The sequence below is a fragment of the Brienomyrus brachyistius genome, chromosome 13, assembly GCF_023856365.1.
Source record: "Brienomyrus brachyistius isolate T26 chromosome 13, BBRACH_0.4, whole genome shotgun sequence".
Classification (NCBI taxonomy): domain Eukaryota; kingdom Metazoa; phylum Chordata; class Actinopteri; order Osteoglossiformes; family Mormyridae; genus Brienomyrus; species Brienomyrus brachyistius.
This window is the reverse complement of record NC_064545.1, coordinates 11,661,031-11,681,124: the sequence shown is the minus strand read 5'-3', so window position 1 is coordinate 11,681,124 and position 20,094 is coordinate 11,661,031. Positions and strand designations below refer to the sequence as shown.

Genomic DNA, 20,094 nt, shown 5'->3' with positions numbered 1-20,094 from the left:
GACCATGTGACTGGGGGCTCCTTTCTCTCACTCCCACTCTCTCTGACACACACACACACACACACACACACACACGCATACACACACACTCCCATTAACAAGTATCCTATTAGAAAAATTGGAAAGTTGGTCATGGTGGGGCATGGGGGGCAGAAAAAGGAGAATGGGGTAGAGTGGACAGCCCTCCCCAAGAAAGAAGAAAGATTAAACAAAAAAAACATAAAACAATCTTTTCAATAGCCAATTAGAGTGGGGCTTGGAGGGAACTGGTAAGCTGGAAAGCGCCATCTTGTTGGGGGGTGGTGGGAGGGGGGGTGGTCTCTACTTGTCAGCTGCACCCATCCATCTACATTAGCTGTCTTTTTAGGGGTCTTTGAAAACTGCCTGTGTGCCCTCCCCCCAGTCTGCATTTGCCTCTCCAGTAGATCGGGGGCTGCAGGAGAATCTCGTGATGTCCCCCGTCATACTGCCAGGGATGTCGAAATGAGTTTCCAGAGCTGGTGGTTCTGACCCAGAGCACTGCCACCCGCTGGACCTTTGACTAGGCTAACCTGCATCTTCCTGCTGGGGAAAAAACACATTGTTTCTGAAAGGTGGCAGTTAAAAAGCCAGTGTTTCAATGCAGGGAATGTGAAATGAATTATCAGGCATAACTACTAGATCAATACAACTGGTGACAGGTATTACAAGTCAGTTGCAGAACCGAATATGTGTGCAGTTTTAACTTGTTTTAATCAATGTCAAGCCTCATCTTCCACCCGGGCTTAGGTTTGCTTGCTTCTTGTTATGATACTGGTCGTCTTTGTCTGTTGTACATAGTACATGCACCATACCCAGTAATCCAAGTGATACTGAGAAGTGTGTCATTCTTCTGTAGTGGTAAACAGCACATGTTGACCATGGGTATGGTTACCGTTGGGTAGGATAACCATGTTCCCCCAGCTGTTTGTAGCCGTTTGTGTGTGTCTGCTCTATACAGCTGGTTTTTAACTTCCTGCTCCCTCCCACGTGTCTCTCTGCCAATCCGCCGGTTTGCTGATGACGGGAAAATCCTGTGAATCCTCCCCTTGTCTTCCGCCACTTTCCGCAATAAAATGGCAAGCAGGCTCAGGAGAGTGTGTATTTTTTGCTGTGTGCATTTTGAAACCCTTCGAAGGCAAGACTAGCACTCTGGGAAAATAACTCCAGCATTTGTTTCGATTTTATTTCTCTGCGGCCCTCAGAAAACAAGCCTGGTGTTTGTATTGCGATATGTTTCTCTTTCAGAGGTTATTTGCGTAAGTGTTTGGGAAGATTTCATATTTTACATGCATAAAATAAAGTAGCTCGACCAGCAGCATTGGAATCACTCATTCAGTCATGTACAGACAGGTGGCAATGGTGAGCCTACATAGTGTGATGGGGATCCGCATGGATCGAGTGCAGTCTTGTGGGGTCATTCAGCACTGGGGCAGAGCAGACTTACCAGACAGACTAAAGATGCAGACTCACAACCAGAAGGTTGCTTGGTTGAGGTCCTTGAAGGGCAGGGATACTTAAGTGGAATTGCTTTAACAAATGTCTAGCTGTATTAAATGAGCCGTGTGGATCGCGGGTCGATTTGGATAATCGCTTCGGCTGTGAAACCACAGTAAATTGCTGCCAGGAGCCCAGAGCTGACTGCTGGACAGGGGGAGATGGAATATGTCCTGGGGAGGCATGGGGGTGCATCAGAAGGAAGAACAGCGTCCTCGCAGCCAGACACATCACCCCTGGCAATGGCTTGGAATGAGGCTACCCAGAAACAAGGCACTGGTGCTAGAGTGCCCCCCACTGGCTGCACACACACAGGCCGAGGCAGCATGGCACTCGGCGGTGGGTGGGCAGGGGCGCGGGCATGAGCATGGGTGGAAGCTGCAGCCAGCTGCAAGGCGGCGGACCCCGCGTAGAAACGTGCGCGTCTGCCAGGGACCGAGAGTAATGAAGCGGAGCCGGCAGCGTCGGGTATTTTTAGAAGCTGCTCGCGGCGACGGGGAAGGCGTCCATCCTGCTCAGAGCCAGCACTCTGCGAGCCTACAGCCAGGACAGGCTCTGACCCCAGGGCCTCCCGTGACGCTCTGTTTACATGGCTGTTATTTATTATTAGAAGTGGCCGCGTCGCAGGCTGCGACTTTTAATTGAATCTGCGATGGCAGTGGTGCTGGCCAAGGCCTCACCCCGAGCCTGAGCACGGCTGCCCCTGCTCTCTGACACCCACCAGGTGCAGCTCTCTGATTGGCTCCCATCAAGCTTTAATGATGATCACAATGCGCTGCTTGTACAGAATTCCTGTGCAGAGATTTGCACATAAATGTCAGTGCTGGCAAGAGGGTGTCAGCTGGGTGTAGTGTGGAGACCCCAGGACCCAGGTTTCCATGTCGAGGCTCCGTGTGTGTGTGTGTATTAATGAGGCGAACACTAGCTGTCTGTGCAGCTGGCTCGCCATTGGTTGTCTGTGGGCAAACATGCAACATGAGCCAGCTGGAGTGCTGCCCTCTTTTATTTTTTTTTGTATCAGAAATGAATGGGTGGTTCCTTTCCTGAAAGAAGGGCAGGACGGGATCCTGGTGGACAGTGAGTGTGAGGTCTTTCTTGAAGGTGCCAGCTTTACGGCACTCTGGCTTAGTGCTGGTGGGGCGTCTTCAGACGAACATGGGGAATAGGGTGAGTGTGTCTGAGCTATGGACAGAGGGGCCACGCTGTTATGCAGTGAAGGATGGCACTCGGGACAGAGGGCAGGGCAGAGCAGCCCGAGACGGTGACGCATTTCTCCGCGACAGACACAGTTGGATGTTCCTTAATGTACTTCTGGCTTCTTATTCAGCTCTTGCTGAGGGTTGAACTGGCAGGACTTTGGTTAACAGTCTACTGTGCTGCCAGCTACTGGTTTCTGTTACAGTTAATGTGAGACCATCTTAAACCATTACCCAGCACTCAGAGTAGCATCACAAGTGACGTATTTCCTCTTATTTGCTTATAAAAGCATTTGTAATTAATGCAATTGTGAAGTCTCTGGGGTCGGGTGGGGAGGGGGTGAAGTCAGCACCCTGTATTCCCGCCCACCGTCTCTCTGTTGTCAGTGGGGCTCTTCCCCACATGATCAAACCTCAGAACCGCGGTCGCTTGTCTCACCTTCCTTTAGTGTGCATAAGACTCCTGCCTGGCTGGCTGGCGGTCATCTCGGGGGCGGCCATGTCGTGTGCCAGCAAAGGCTGGAGAGAACTGCCCACACTGCCCCCGCCACCCCCACCTCCTGCGCTCACTGCCAGTGAGCCGCTCTTCTTTGGTTTTTTGGATTTCAGTGGATGTTAATGCACTTTCAGCACATGTATCATGGGGGGGGGGGGATACAGTGTGCAGATGAAGAGTACCTCGAGCCCCCCGCCCCCAGAGAATTTACAGGGCATTGTGTTCAGGAGCGATGTGAGGTGGCCCCATACTGACATTGCGGATGTGAGTGGACAGGAAACTCACACTGGCACCTAATAAAACCACCATCATTGTCGCTTTGGTTTCCAATGCAGATGGGGGTGTGGTGGTGGTGGTGGTGGTGGTGGTGGTGGTGGTGGTGATGATGATGATGATGATGGTGGTGGTGGTGGTGATGATGATGTCATGAAGCCGGGTTTCTGTATGACTGAGGTTGGCCTGGCTTTATCTTATCTGCTTCTACTGGAACTCGGATTAGCTCCCATCCTGGTCTCGTCTACAGCTGTAGCGTCTTACGAGGTCAACACTAAGGAATGTTACACACCCGGGGTGCTAAACTGTGTATATGGCTTTAAAAAACCAGTTCCCTCAGCCTAACTGGTCCAATTAGTACTTAATTTCCTCCACTATTCATAGCAGTGAATTTGAAGAAAAAATACAGAATTGAAATATGGTATTTCCTGAAGCCCAAAATGGCTTAGGTTCTAAAATGTACCTTATCAAATGCCAAGAGTATCAGAATAATGGAGCCAATTACGGAAAGAGGAGAGAACAATAAAACTACAGAGCCCTGTCTGACAGGCCTGCTGTGGCCTCAGGGCTTCACCTTCACTACACACTCAGCTGGACTTATATTCATAAAATATGCTGCCGAGAAAAAAGCCGGTTCCTGCTGAAAGGTTTTCTGTTTTGGGGGCGGGCTAGGTTATGGATGGAGTATCGGGGTTAATTACACTTCTGCTTGACTTCCTTGTAATTCCATCAGGTTGGTGTCATTTTTCTCCTCCCAAACCTAAATCGGTGACACTTTACTTGAGGGGACACAAGTACCTTAGTGGATGGGTGCAGCCTTACTACAAATACAGTAACTGCATGAAATACATGAACTGTCATGCCTGATCAATGATGAACGAACATGAGATCAGACTGTAACTAACACTTAATTTCTGGATAATTAATACATTACGGAAGTGTAGTACTATATTATTTGTGGCCCCTTAAATACAGTGTTTCTCCAAAAGCTTCCCACCTGGCTTATAAACTGTAGGACATGAAAATGAAATGGGAACTGAAAAACTACCACTGTCATCTTCCTTCATCAGCTGTTATAATTCAAAATGGAGTCATGTATTAGGCACGGTCATGAAATGGGTTTTGAGCAGTGTTCATAGATGCGCCGCTGAAGTTCGTCCACTTTAAGCTCTTTAAGGATGACACATAAGCTTACAATGAAAGACTTGCTGAACATAATCACCCTTTTTTGTTTGTTTAGTATTGTTGTCTGGTTAAGGACCACCATGTCTGAACATCGTCAAGGGGACTAGATGTCCTTGAAAGGACACGGCGTCGTGTAGGTTCTTGCTCTTTTATGTCCGTAAAACAGGTTGTACTTGCGAGTTTTACTTCATGCCAGTAAAATCGAAATATTTTCCCGTAAAATTCACAGTTATATGCGGGGAGCACTTTCAAAACGCTCAATGAACAATTTCTTATTGACAGTCAAAAGTTTAAATGCCTAGCGGGAAGAAGTTATAGTTTATGGCGCTCTTTGAAATTTTACTTTGTATATTTGTTGAGATTCACGTAACATTTAAAATGAAAGTAAATTGCTGTAGGCACAATTTAGAAAATGTATTTTTAATTTATTTTTTTTAAGAACTTTACAAATCATTCACTGAGCGTTATATACTCTTACTGCCTGCTCCGGTTCATTTACTGTTGCCCAGTTTAATTAGTAAACTAATTACAAAACTCTGAAAGCACTGTATTCATCTATGCACATATCAGTGGCCCGGTGCTCTAAGATGGCAAACCAGATAATGCCCTGAAGTATGAATATGACATCTAAGTAGGTTGGGTTAAGTGCTTGTATAAAGGCAGTCTGAAAACTAACCAAAATGATTTATTGTATGTGTTTTCCTTTACTATACTGCCCTGAAACACCCATCCATCTTCCCGCCGCTTATCCTGGAGGGTCGCTCTGCATGGTAGTCAATTATAAACTAATTAAAATCAAGTAGTCAAGCATTTAAACGCGATTTCAGTAACTGAAATGGTTCTTTGAACTGCGTAGTACACTTTACTGAAGAAAAACACCTGATTTAAAATGCGCGACTTTCCGCGGCATGTAATGTAAAGAACCTAAAATACATAGTTTATTTTTCCCTCTTCGCATAGTCTTACAGAACACTCGTTACAGATTCTGGAATTATTTTGAGGATTTGTTAACATCTTGCATTTCTAACTCAACGGGATTTACATGAATATTTTTGCAAGTGAATTTGACTTTTAGCACGTCTGTTTTGTGCGCATACAGAAAAGCCAATTATTTTCTGCTCACGGCTACGGAATATAGAGGAACGTAGGTGTGGAGTCTTTTGCATGCGTTGAAATTTTGAAATAAATAAAAAAACAGATATGTAATGAGTACGACATTAATCACAGGGCCAAAACGAATAAATTATTTGACCGATACATAATCATGAAAATCGGAGCGTAATTTTATTAAAGTAATCGTTTGTCATGATTAAATGTGTAAACCCCAGCAACCGCATTTTCGTGCAATTCCGCTAACAAGGAACATACGTTGCTAAAGTATCGCCGTTTTAATGTTGTAAATGTGTTTTTTGATTAATGGGTGCAGGAGCGTGGATGATGGAAACCTGGACAAAATACTGGTTCTTATTCACCTGTGATTTCACCTCACTCATAAATATTCACGATATCCCTTTATATTATATATCTTTATGCGTTGTTGTGCGAGGGCGAATGGTTGTAATGTAAAATAAGAGGATGTGGAGAGCATCCTCTGGATTATAGGTACGATAGGCCTAAAATATGAAGGGAGGGGGTATTTAATCGCCATGGTTACAGTCCCCGTCCCCCTTCCTCCCAGTTCGCTGTTCCACCGAGGGCTTGTTTACCACATTTCTACTCCAGGCTCCATAACATGTCCGTCATGCAGATCCTCCCCTTCCCGCTCGCCATTGGTACGAAAGAACCTACACCCACCTTAGTGGCACTTCAAGTAGGCTATTCCCTAAGCCGCCTGTCCGTCCCCGACCGCGGTGAAACGCCGCGAGTATCGGCGCACGGCTCTGTTCGCAGCATAGTGCGCTCCTAAATAAGGAGGCATTAAGCACCTACGTCAGTCAAGGTTCAAAATCGCTCTTAAAAACAAGGACACCCATCGCTATGCTATGTAGTTATTAAAAAAAATACTCCCCGTTTTCTAATTGTATTCTGGCGCGCTGTAATTTTAACGTGGTCGGAGGCACCTGAAATGGCCGGCCGGTCACATTGTTTTTCGTAGTAAACATTGTGTAAAAGTAGACGGGCTGATTCATTTTTTTACTGAAGAAGCTTTATAAAAACATTATGTTTCTGCCAAGGGCAGTGTGTCGGAATGTCGGGTCTTGGGCAAAATGAGCCGTGTTCGGAAGCGGCGTTTTGCGCTTTAGCCGCCGTTATCCCACCTGGAGCTGCGATGTGGATCGGCTCCCCCTCCCCCGTTACAATGCGCTCTTATTTATCTGAGACTCCCCGTACGTGAGATTCAGTCGGGAGGCGCCCCGCAAGTCACGGCCGGGAGTCACGTCGTACTGGATCGGCGCTGCAGCCGGCTTTTTTACGCAACTTGCCCCCTAGTGATGGATCGTCGTTATTTCCACTTGCTGCAGTGTGATCTCACACCTCAGTAAGTATCAGTAAAGTATGATCCTCCTTTAATTAAACACATAAATACTTAAACCATAAATTTAAAATTAATGGCACCGGTGAAAATACATTGTAATTTCTATAAACCGAATTGGAAAAATAAACCATTTCCATGCTGTTATTTCGGAATGTCTCTGTAGTTACGTAGAAACACGGCTCCACTGGCTAAAAATGCTGCTGGGTTCTAATACACAAGATGAGTATTAATTAGAAAAACAGAAACCGAGAAATGGTAAAAGGTTTTTTTGCGCGGAAAGATATTTACGAATTAGTACTTTGTTAGGAAGTCACAAACGAAAAAAAATCTTCATTTGAAATTAGCTTTGAAAAAAGTAGCCTTTAGCTAATGTTATGAAAAGCTGAATTTTGTAATTTGTACTCATTAATTGTAATTTTTGCTTCATGTACAGTACTGGAATCGCGTGCAGTGTATATGGCTGTCACATCTGTGACGAGTTTCAGGATAGGAAGTGTGTCACGTAACCAAGACCTCCCCCCAAATCCAGTGTCATGTCATGCGCTAGGGGCCGGGGCCTTAATCACACTCTTCCCGGTATGGACACGCTGTGACCAGGTAGACTGCCGTCGAGTACTGCATTCCCCTGATGCCGCAAGAGCTCCGCATTCTCAGTAATGCGGCACCTGGCAGCAGAGCTATCGCTCTGCCGGTTAAGGGTTCAAATCCCACGGTCAGCAGGATAATTTTACCGTGGGGCCCCTGAGCAAAACCCTTGACCTGAATTGCTGCAGGGACTGGCTGAGCCTGATTTCTCAGAATGGAAGCGTCCACTATATAAATGGCTGTAATGTAAATGTAGCTGTAGAGAGCAGATGGGCTGCTGTACGTACGGCACTCATGTCCAGGAGTTCTGCGTCCCTGCTGTGTTCGCGGGGGGGTCTGATACACACAGGCACTGCCCGTGGCCCTTTCATCAGACTGGATATCAAATCTTAAAATCTAATATGTGCAACACAGCAAATAGAGTCAGAAGTATGTCAGGATCCTGTTTATTACCACTCATTTTTATTTTGGTCTTCTTTAAGAAACTGAATTATTAGGAGGGGGGGGGCGGAGGGTAAGTAGGCACAGCCATTCTGTGCTTTTCTGGGGGGGGGGGTTAGTCTAAGTGTGTCACTGTTAATAGAGCAGAAAACAGAAGCATTAATGCATTGCCTTCAGGTTATGCAACGGCATCGCAGGAATTTTCCATACAGAGCACAGTGGCTGAGGATACACCCCACGATATAGTGATAGAACATGCATTGCCCTCGGACTGTCGTACGTAACGAGAGGAAAGAGCGAAGACCCTACCCAGTAGGGCTGTATCGCAGCTGCCCTGAGGATGTGACCCCGTAGATGTCGCTTTGGTGGTAACTCTGGCTAGGGAGGGCTGCCGCTTTGGGCCGCACTACCCTTCTGGCGTACACGAGAAGCGGCCATCTTGGCTTTTTTATTTGTGTTTTCAGTTTTTGCTGTTTACTAATTATAGTTTTTCCTGCTATTTTCTTCACCTTTGCTGTACTTTTCAGATGTCTAGAAAGCTCTTGTGATCTGTTTTAGAAAATTAGAAATGCAACACTTATAAACAATGTCTGTAGATGTGAAAATGGGGGCGGTGTCTAGCTCAGCAGGTTACAGCTCTGGGCCTGGCATCGGAAGGTCGCCAGTTCGAATCCAATAGTCAAGTGTCTTTTTTCAGCATGGGGCTTTTGAGCAAGGCCCTTAAGCCCCTGGTTAATGTTCTGCTAGGCTGGATGAACAGCCGACCCTGCGCTCAGACCCCAAGCTGCACCCTCGTCTCTGCGTGTGTGTGCGTGTCTGTGTCTTAGAAAAGATGAGCGGGAGGTGAAACGCAAATGCTAACGCCTTCCAATGTACCTGTTGTTATGCTCCTAAAAATGGCAAATAAAGGAAATCATCATTTTAAAACACAAACTATTGCCAACTGGCGGAGCAGCTTTCGGGGACTTCCGCTGTGTGTGTGTGTGTGTGTGTGTGTGTGTGTGTGTGTGTGTGTGTGTGTGTGTGTGTGTGTGTGGGATGTGCTATAAATGTTTTAAAACGTCATGCCCAATATTTGCCGTTAACCCCCCCCATGTTTGGATGTGGAGGGCCCAGGAAGGTGCCTCTTTTAGAGGGGGGAGCCATGTAGCACACAACACTTCTCACTATTCAGGAATACAAGCGCATGATTTGCAACATGCCGTCATGCATAGAGCGCCGCCTGCCTGACACATTGCTGTCTTTCGGTGGTCTGAATGGAAATTCCTTTTTGTTTTATCTTTAAACCACCTTGTGGTTTTCGATATATCTGCTGTAAAAGGTTTCAGTGTGGTAACAGATTTACCAGACTGTTGCCTGGAAAATTACATAAAGTTATACAACATGCTAGTTTTGTCCCATTTTCTTGCTTTTATGTGATGTTTAATGTTGGTATTCCCTCCAAGCTCTTGCCGTGATATGGTAAAAGCCTGTGCCATGGTCTTTGTCTAACAGCCATGCATCCATGCTGTTTTGAACCCTACTGCGTGTGAGAGGGTTATTTAGGGGTAATTACAGCATGCACCAAGATCTTGGCCATTTAAAACCACTGTGTGTGAAGCAATCGATAAAATTAGAAAGTTGTAAAGATTTGATTTCAGAGTGTGGTGTGTGACTGTACCCGCTCTCCGTTAGGGCGCGCTCTGTCCTGAGCCTGCTATACCCGCTGTCCATTAGGGTGCGCTCTGTCCTGAGCCTGCTATACCCGCTGTCCATTAGGGTGTGCTCTGTCCTGGGCCTGCTGTACCCGCTGTGCGGTAGGGTATGCTCTGTCCTGAACCTGCTGTACCCGCTGTGCATTAGGGTGTGCTCTGTCATGGGCCTGCTGTACCCACTGTGCGGTAGGGTATGCTCTGTCCTGAACCTGCTGTACCCGCTGTCCATTAGGGTGTGCTCTGTCGTGGGCCTGCTGTTCCCGCTGTGCGGTAGGGTATGCTCTGTCCTGAGCCTGCTATACCCACTCTCCATTAGGACGTGCTCTGTCCTGGGCCTGCTGTACCCGCTGTGCGGTAGGGTATGCTCTGTCCTGAACCTGCTGTACCCGCTCTCCATTAGGGTGTGCTCTGTCCTGGGCCTGCTGTACCCGCTGTGCGGTAGGTTATGCTCTGTCCTGAACCTGCTATACCCGCTGTCCATTAGGGCGTGCTCTGTCCTGGGCCTGCTGTACCCGCTGTGCGGTAGGGTATGCTCTGTCCTGAACCTGCTGTACCCGCTCTCCATTAGGGCGTGCTCTGTCGTGGGCCTGCTGTACCCGCTGTGTGGTAGGGTATGCTCTGTCCTGAACCTGCTGTACCCGCTGTGCGGTAGGGTATGCTCTGTCCTGAACCTGCTGTACCCGCTGTGCGGTAGGGTATGCTCTGTCCTGAACCTGCTGTACCCGCTGTGCATTAGGGTGTGCTCTGTCGTGGGCCTGCTGTACCCGCTGTGCGGTAGGGTATGCTCTGTCCTGAGCCTGCTGTACCCGCTGTGCGGTAGGGTATGCTCTGTCCTGAGCCTGCTATACCCGCTGTCCATTAGGGTGTGCTCTGTCCTGGGCCTGCTGTACCCGCTGTGCGGTAGGGTATGCTCTGTCGTGGTCCTGCTGTACCCGCTGTGTGGTAGGGTATGCTCTGTCCTGAGCCTGCTATACCCGCTGTCCATTAGGGTGTGCTCTGTCGTGGGCCTGCTGTACCTGCTGTGCGGTAGGGTATGCTCTGCCCTGAGCCTGCTATACCCGCTGTCCATTAGGGTGTGCTCTGTCGTGGGCCTGCTGTACCCGCTGTGCGGTAGGGTATGCTCTGTCGTAGGCCTGCTGTACCCACTGTGCGGTAGGGTATGCTCTGTCCTGAACCTGCTGTACCCACTGTCTGTTGGCGTGCTGTCTTTGACACCTTGCTTCAGTGAAATGTTGACATTGTTCTCTGCTTGAGTACAGAAGCTGAATAAACTGTCCTGTAAGAATATTATTCGCTGAGCCATTAGCCGAGCCTTCAGCCCTGTTTAAGCTCCTTGTAACTGCTCACAATTGCTTCATTGGTTATCTTGGCAGGTGTCGTTCGGTTCTTGGTCCAGTTCACTTTGTTCTTTTGATGGACAGTTGTGGAATCATGTATTGACACTGGCTGCAGCCCTGTCTGGTGCAATTCTTTTGAGTAATGATTTAATGCGGCATTTGAAACACTAGAAAGTTATGGATTTCTCTGCAGAGCTGAGTATATTTGTACCAAAGCAGTGTTTCTATGTTGTAACTCCGAGAGCTCCTTGGCTCTTGCGGCCAGGCCCTGGGTGACCCAGATGGGGCCAGGAAACCCATCAACTCTCCCCCCGCCCCCCCCCATTAACACGCTGACTGGCGCCTGGCCCTCTGCTCTGGTGAAAGTGATTAATCTCCTAGCTAGAGCCTTCCATCTTTGTCTATTTTCCTTCACTGAATTTCCTTAATGGGGCGAGGGATCACTCGCGTGCGGTGGGAAGAGCAGGGGGTCTCCTGCTTGGGGCTTCCCGCTTGGGGCTTCCCTTTCTCCACAGGTCTCTCGAGTGAGACCATACCTGTGCACTGGTTTCTGCTACTTGTCAGTGGAGCATCTTTCATTGATTGTTAGCCTTTAAGCAGAAGCTACATACAGGAGTCACGATTCTCCTGCCCTAATGGATACTGCCTTCAGCATAAAATGAACAGGAGGCTTTATACTCTATTATGCTATGATGAAAGTTATTAGGTATGTTTATTACAGAAGCATGAGATGAATAGTTGTCCCATGTGAGGCTGCACCTGATGCCCCCAACCCTCCTTCCAGTGTGTCCAGACAGGTGTGAGCGGCGTGCGTGTACCCCCACGGGCGAGTGCTGTCACCCACAGTGCCTGGGCAGCTGCACGGTGCCCGACAGTGACACGTCCTGTGCCGCCTGCCTGCACTACTTCCACGAGGACCGCTGCGTGCCTGACTGCCCCGCTGGCACCTACAAGTTCGAGGGCTGGCGCTGCATCAGCATGGAGGTGTGCGCCCACGTGCACCTGCCCAACGAGTTTGACGCCTTCGTCATCCATGGCGGTGAATGTGTGCCCGACTGCCCTGTGGGCTTCACGCGCAACGGCAGCGACAGGTGAGCTGCGTGCATAACGTCCGCATCCCGCATAGAGACGGAGGTCAGCCTCAATGCAGTTCAGGATGTGGTCAAAATCAGCATGAATAGCCGTTGATTCATGTGACGTTCACTGGCTGTTTTGGTGTAGAAAAACAACAGCCTCATCCCTGCCTCTTCTTTAAGGTGGGCAGATCTACAGGATGCTGGGATTGGAGGCTGGAAAAGGGGCGGGGTCGGGGTAAATGCGACCACTTGCAATCAGGCAGGAAAGCAACATGTGGCCGGCACATGTGAAGGGGGCTTGCGGAGCTGGGCCGCTTCTCTCTGACACATGGGACGGACTCGAGGAGCTTAAATCAGTTACTGGGTCGATAACAGATTTCCGGCATGTCCCCAAAAAACATCCACACTCTCCCCACAGTAATATACATTGAACCGGAAGGGTGTCAGCACATGTCGGTATGGTGATGTAACATGCAACTTGCTGGTGGGGGTTCAGACCTTGTAAAAGGAGATCTGTCCCCCTCCCCAGAAAAGCAGTATTAGAACCACCAGCCCAGGTCATTAGTAACTTATGTGATTGTGTATTGGTGTTGGCGGGGGGACTTAACTGTTTTGCTTGCATTTGGGGGTCTCTGTTTTAAGAAAAGTTGAATACCCCTCTTTGTTTAAATTTTTGCGGGGAAGAACTTATGAGTGGACCATGGGAAGACTTTTTTTCCCCCTTGTATTTGATTAATTACTGTATTTACTGCAATAGCCCTGTTTGTCCTGGAACTTGTTTGTAAAAGCTGAAACTGTATGTGAGGCTTTCGAGCTGTTTCCAGTGGCGGGGGGTCATGGGGTCCATGCTGAAGCTGGGCAGTGCGTGACCGCCCCCTGCTGTCCACAGTATGTTCTGCACCCCCTGCCATGGGCTCTGCGATAAGGTCTGCGACGGGAAGGTCATCGATTCCGTGGATTCCGCCCAGTCGCTCAAGGACTGCACATTCATCAAGGGCAACCTTCACATCAACATCCGCCGGGGAAGTAAGTGCCCCGCCTTCCAGCTGCCCTGGACAGTAAATACAGACACTGGGCCTTTTGTGTTGTCATTATGGTCTGTCAGCTCAAGGTCTGTCAGTACTCAGCCTTGAGTAAGAGTTCAAACTGTACCCTGCATAAGCTGTTTGATGCTTATACAGGTCCTAGCAATAGCTGTGATTCATCCATCCATCCATTTTCCAATCCGCTTATCCTACTGGGTCGGGGGGGGTCCGGAGCCTATTCCGGAAGCAATGGGCACGAGGCAGGGAACAACCCATGAATTAATTGCTAGGTCTACCTTTTATATATTTTTATCAAAATCTATTTTGTTACACGCATTTCTGAGACAGTATTTTGTTTAAAGACCCGGCAGCCAGCTCCGTTTTGGGATCTTCACTGATTGGTTGCTTTGGCCTGCCGCCCCGCCCTTGCAGATAACATCGCGTCGGAGCTGGAGAGCTTCATGGGGCGGATCCAGACTGTGACGGGCAATGTGAGGATCCGACACTCGCACACGCTGAGTTCCCTGTCCTTCTTAAAGAGCCTGCGCTATATCAACGGCGAGGACCTGGTGGACGGGTAGGTGTGGCCAGCCAGGGAGGGGAGCGGGGCATGTCAGGGAGGCCAGGAAGGGGCAGGGAAGATGGGGAGGGGTGGGGCGTGCTGGGGAGGGAAAAGCTAGTTGAAGGGGGTGTGGGCTTTGTGTTTCAAGAGGGACAACATCTTCGGAGGTCAAACGTGATGCCATCCTTAATGGGAATAGAGGTTCACCTGGACATTAGTGTCACAGTGGGTCTGGTGAGGTTGAGGAGGTAAAGATGGAGGCTTTACCTGCATTCACTCACAGCATGTAGCTCCTGCCCCTTAATCAGAAGATTGCCTCTTCAGATCCACTTAAAACCCAGCTGCACCCTGGCTGACCCTGTGCTGTGACCCTCAAGCTTGGTAAAGAGAAAAAAAAATTTCCCCATGAGTATTAATACAGTATTAAGAAATACAAAGTTAAAATGTTGTTAGGTGTCTTTTCAGGCTCTTTTTTTATCCATCAGATTGACTTTGTCCACAATACAAACGTGAATGTGGGAATTTTTCTCACTATTCAGGAAAACAAGCGCATGATTTGCAGGAGTGTTTCCTTGGCGATGTGCTTAAGGAATGCCATTTTGATGTGTATCAGGCTTCTCTGCCAGATGAGGAGAGCATGGCTGCAGAATTGGTGCTAATGGGCTTTTGGGTTTAGCTAGTTGTGCCTAATTTGTAATCTGCCTGAGCTGTCTGCCTGTTAGGGGACCTGGAATGAAAAGATGTTGAAGTTGGGCTCCGTGCAAATTCAGCGATCACGGGCAGAAGGTGAATTCCTGTAACCAAGGAAACTAATTGCCCTGGCAATCCCCCTCCAGCATGAGGCATGTTGGGGGATGGGGGAGGACAACGGCCACGTTTGATGGCCCAGAATGCCATGGGGGGGGGGGGGGGGGGGGGCGTTCGCTGGGAAATCCTGCTGCAGCACCGGTTACAATTCCCTTTGTTTCTGCTTTGGACTTCCTGTTAATTACGAGCACATAGTTATTTCAAAGGTTTTAACGTCAATCCCGGCAAACGAGTGTCCCTACATCTCTTGCTTCGTGGTGTTTCCATGTCATCGTCTGACACAGCTAGCGTGTGCTCGCTTCTCTCATAGATTGTATTCCTTCTCGGCACTGGATAACCAGAACCTCCAGTACCTGTGGGACTGGTCCCAGCACAACCTGACCATCAAAGCGGGGAGGCTCTCCTTCCGCTTCAACCCCAAGCTGTGCATGTCGGAGATCCGCAAGATGTGGGACAAGACGGGTATCGGGGAGAAGTTCCAGGACGACGACTTTCGCAATAATGGCGACAGGGCCAGCTGTAAGCAGACCCCAGCCTCTCGCTGGCCAGTCCATACTTCCTGCTCTCTGTCTTCTCATGCTTTCCACTCCTTGGCTCTCAGAGTAAGAGCAGCCTCGTGGCAGAGGCCAAATGGATGGCCGTAGTAGGGGAGGTCATCTGGTTGGGTTTTTGTAGAATATAATTGCTCTATGGTCCTGAAATTTAAAATTAACACAATCACACAGTTCCCCCATCCCCAGGGTCGGTAAAGAGGACCCTGTTTGTTCATATGCTGGTTCCTGGTACTGTTCCTACCCCAGCAGAGGGCATCTGCTTACCATACCTCTACCCTCTGCCAATAGTGGTTCCCTCCCCAGGGATATGTGGATCTAAGTATGGCTGAGCTTGTTGTATCAGTTATTGTCAGCTACCAACACTAACAAATAGCAACAATACTATCTTAGTTAATAGTACTAATAGCTCGATCCTGCTAGCTCACCTAACACCACTGAGCAAGGGTTGGTTTGTGGAGTTCCGTAGAAAAAACAATAGTTCCTAGATGAAACTGCTCACTATAAGGTCTGTGGATTATCTTGAGTAACTGGGTCATGATTTTTATTCCTGTTGAATTTAATTGTATTTTTTGGCATTTAAACACCACAGAAAGTACGCCATTCGGTTACAATATATTCAAGAGAAGGCCAATATCTCCAAAACTACACAACTCTCACCACAACAATCTAGATGGATAAATAGCCCTGCAGCATATCTGAGGAATATGTTTTTTTGATTTTGGGGTGAATTGCCCCTTTAAAGTCGGCCAGCTGGCAGTGGGTGTCTAAGCAGTTGCTGTCTCGCAGGTGAGAGCTACATCCTGAAGTTCACGTCCAACAGCACCACCAGCAGCCGGATCAAGCTGACGTGGGAGCGGTACCGGCCACCGGACTATCGGGACCTCATCAGCTTCATCGTGTACTACAAGGAAGCGTAAGTGCGCGCACTCTCTGGATTTTTAGATATTTGCGGAGGTGGTCTCTTAGTCTCCCTCATGTTGTAATGCCCCTGCCCTTCATGAATGTCCCGCGGTTCACTTATATTTGCTGGATGCTCTTGCCACGTGCCAGGCGCCCACGTCAGGCATCCACTCGCTCACCGGGCCCGCTTGTACACACACACACGAGTTCTCTGCCATACGGAAGCACTCTCGCTAAGCGAGCAGTGATACGTAACCCCTGAGAAGGCAGATAGTAGCAGGGAATTTACAGTGACCTATAGATGTCCCAGACAGGCTCTGCATGCCAGTGTTTCCTGGGACTGACTGTGCTCTACATGTACACTGCATGCCGGTGGTTACCGGGAATGACTGTGCTCTCCTTGTGCACTGAAAGCCGGAGGTTACCGGGACTGAGTGTGCTCTCCATGTGCACTGTAAGCTTGGGGTTATCAGGACTGACTGTGCTCTCCATGCCGGGGGTTACCAAGACTGAGTGTGCTCTCCATGTGCACTGCAGGCCCTTGCAGGACATCACAGAGTTCGACGGTCAGGATGGATGCGGGTCCAACAGCTGGAATATGGTGGACGTGGAGCTGCCTTATGATAAGGACTTGGACCCTGGGGTCATGCTATCATCATTAAAGCCGTGGACACAGTACGCCGTTCTTGTGAAAGCGGTCACCTTGGTTGTCGACGACCGGCACGTTCTGGGAGCCAAGAGTGAGGTGGTCTACATCCGCACCAAGCCATCTGGTAGGAACCACGTTGTCATTCTGGTCCTGCTCAGTCTGCCTTTGAGTGTGACACTGCAGGCCCCGCGGCTGACTGGGCCGCACCGTGATCTTTTGTGTATGCAGAGCCTTCCATGCCTCTGGATGTGCGCTCCTACTCCAACTCCTCCTCAAAGCTGCTGGTGAAGTGGTCCCCTCCCATCTCCCCCAACGGGAACCACACCTATTACTTGGTCCGCTGGCAGCAGCAGCCCGAAGACCGGGAGCTGTATGTGCACAACTACTGCTCTAAAGGTGGGCAGCAGTCACTGATGGCTAGCAGCAAGCCGGGCATGTGCAGCAAACGTGGGGGAATGAATGGAACCGAAGAAACGATCCAGCTGTAGCAGCCAAGTCTGTGCTTGGCCTTTTTTTGTGGGCAGTGGTAGCTTAATAGTTAGAGAAGCGCACTTGTAATTGAAAGATTGCAGGTACGAATCCCCAACCAGCAAGCCACCACTGAGGTACCCTGAGCAAGGTACCGCCCCCAAGAACTGCTCCCCGGGTGCTGCTTTAAGGAAGGGCATACACTGACCATTTGCAGGAATTCATTTTCTGTCGTTTCTTGTGATTTGCAGAGTTGAAGATCCCCATCAGGATATCTGCCACGGGAGTGGTCGACATGGAGAATGACACCAAGCCCACCAAATCAGATCCGGGGGGTGGAGACAAGGGCCCGTGTTGCCTGTGCCCCAAAACCGTGGAGGATCTAAAGGCCGAGGCAGAGGACGCCTCGTATAGGAAGGTCTTTGAGAACTTCCTGCACAACTCCATTTTCACCCCCAGGTACAAACATTTGAGATAAATTAACCTGTTTTCCCAGAATAATAGTTCTAAGATTGTGTTTCCCAACCCGCTCTTTGGCTACCCACATGAGCTCCGCATTTTTGCTCCTGTCCAGTACCCTGCCAGAACTGGGAGGGAGCAAAAACGTGGACCGTCTGGGGAGTCCCCAAGGACCAGATTGGGAAACACTAGTCTAAGAGATTATGCACTTATATGTGTTTGATTTCTGAATTGGATAAAATTAGGCAGTTGCACTGTAGGTATTTTGGTCTGAGGTGTGTCTGAGACTGAAATAAGATGGGATTCACACGAGCTGTCGGTCGGGAGTCCTGGGACAGCTGTGGAAGTTTGTATCTGCCTTACGCTTCTCAGACCTGCCACCATCTGACTGCAGTGGCATGCTGATAGAGACACAGGCCTTGGAGTCCCATCGGGCAAGGGGCATGCCTCTCGGAGGCCTGTGGACAGCCCTCTGCGGAGTGGAAGCCTTGTACACTGGGCACTGTAACCATGAATGTCTCTGCATTTAAAGCTGCCCCTCAGCCTTTATTGAAGCACATATACGGAATGAAGCAGTGTTTACAGGGTGAATCAGGCCTGATTTAGGGCCGACTGGGGGCAAAGTAGGGGGCCTCTCTGTCCTGCTGTCCCATTAGGCCTGTGGTGGGTTTTCAGCTGGTCTGGTTTCATCCTGGCAGATTACAAAATCCCCACCCCCCCACCCCCACCACGTGATGTTGGAACACAAGTAGCAACTTTTTTTGTTCCTGGAAAGAAAACGCCGATGGACTGTGATCCTATTGGAGAGTGTTGGATCTTTCCATTGTCTGGTTTTTGGTCTTTTGGTGGCGGGGGGGGCTTCAGTGCAGTGGCTTAGGGGAGACGGTCTGTGCCAGAAATCTGTCAGGCCTGCTTTGGCCGGGGGGTCCGGGGGCGTCCGGCTTTACGGGAAAGTGGGGCATCTGAGGAGATCGGCCTCGAGTTTCTGAAAAGCTGGAGCGGGGGACTTCGAGGAGGAGCAGGGGAGGGGGGAGAAAATAAACTGAATGAAGAGGAAATGTTTTCCATCACCCCCTCCCCCCCCCCCCACCTCCACACACGCTCTCTTTGTCTGGGCTGTTGTTTGGAGTGACCGGCTGCCAGGGAATGTACAGCAGATCCATCTGGAATACTAATGGAATAAGAGGAGTGTCCTCAGAGGCCTGGAAGGAGCAGAGGCTGCCTCTTTCCCTCCCGCCGCTCGGACCTGGGACTCCACGTCTTCCTCCCTGCAGCATCTTTCAGAAGTATCTGCCTCTGCGTCCGTTACATGCATTACAAGATGGCTTCTCGCGCTGCTTATAGGCCTGGTCACCCAGCCCCCCCCAGCCAGACACACGCCCCTGTTTCATCTCCTGCACCAAACATTGCTGAGGAAAAGCCTCAGGAAGCCTTTGGTGAACGTGCGTGGGGGCAAGGGAGACAAGAGAGCTGTAGACATGGCTCACCAAGGGAGGGGGGGCACGCAGCCCTGTCTGGGTCACCCGAGGATAAGGCTGCTGCCGTCTCTGTCTCCTTCCCCCTCCCTCACCGCCAGCCCCCTCAGCCCGTCCCGCTCTTGCCCTGCTGTGCCGATGTACTTCCCACAGAGCGCTGTTCCAGGAGGACGCGGGCAAGGCTAGGGGCCGACTCAGGGCATTAAGGTGCCTTCGTTTCTCGGGGGGGTCCTGGCAGGCCCGTCTGTTTTTGGATCCACTCCATGAACTGTGTGCTTTTTCAGCTGAAATCCACACCATCTCCCCATTTGTTGATTATCGGTGCCGTTTCTGACACGTAGGTTTTGTCCTCTTTGAAGCACTTTGAATTATTGGTTGCAGTGTTCCGGAATTGGGGGGGGGGGTTGGGTGGGCAGCTGTCTGATGAATCCTGTCAGCATGTTTGTGCCTCCTGTGCCGTGTTTGTGTCACGTTGCCGTCTGTCCCATATCGCTTGTACTCTGTAGCTTAGATCTCCTCCCTAATGAGCTCCGATTGCGTCGCGCCTTTTCAGAGATCTGTAGCGGGTGAGTCATTACGCGTCTCCTAAAGGTGACCCTAGGTAAAGCCCCACCCCATGCGGGCCCACCTGCCCACCCTGTGCTGTCTGGTGAGCTACAGCTGCCACTTGCTGTCATACATGGCCAGTGGCTGTCCTCTCGCTTGTTCTTTCCATCCTGGCCCCGCCCACATGCCTGACAGCCGCAGTTGCCTTTGTCTGGCGTCATGCTGCCCTGCTTTTATGCTCGGCATGTCCGGATGACGAAACACCAGGCCTCCATCCTGTCCTTATACACCCTGCCTCCAGGCCAGAGCTGAATGCCGGGTGGGTGTCATGGCTCTGTGAGTTTCACCCTCGCACCCCAGACTCTGCTGAACATG

The 20,094-nt window shown here is 49.7% G+C and overlaps 1 protein-coding gene across 2 annotated transcripts in view; it reads left to right on the top strand.

Annotated features, from left to right (window-relative positions):
- igf1ra (insulin-like growth factor 1a receptor) overlaps window positions 1-20,094 on the top strand; it is a 74,273-nt gene that overhangs the window by 40,832 nt on the left and 13,347 nt on the right. For both annotated transcript variants that reach the window (XM_048972557.1, XM_048972556.1), the window contains exons 3-10: window positions 11,983-12,289; window positions 13,164-13,300; window positions 13,732-13,876; window positions 14,979-15,187; window positions 16,009-16,135; window positions 16,660-16,895; window positions 17,000-17,167; window positions 17,491-17,698. In XM_048972557.1, coding sequence (XP_048828514.1) covers window positions 11,983-12,289; window positions 13,164-13,300; window positions 13,732-13,876; window positions 14,979-15,187; window positions 16,009-16,135; window positions 16,660-16,895; window positions 17,000-17,167; window positions 17,491-17,698 — 1,537 coding nt within the window. The remainder of the gene's footprint in view (window positions 1-11,982; window positions 12,290-13,163; window positions 13,301-13,731; window positions 13,877-14,978; window positions 15,188-16,008; window positions 16,136-16,659; window positions 16,896-16,999; window positions 17,168-17,490; window positions 17,699-20,094) is intronic.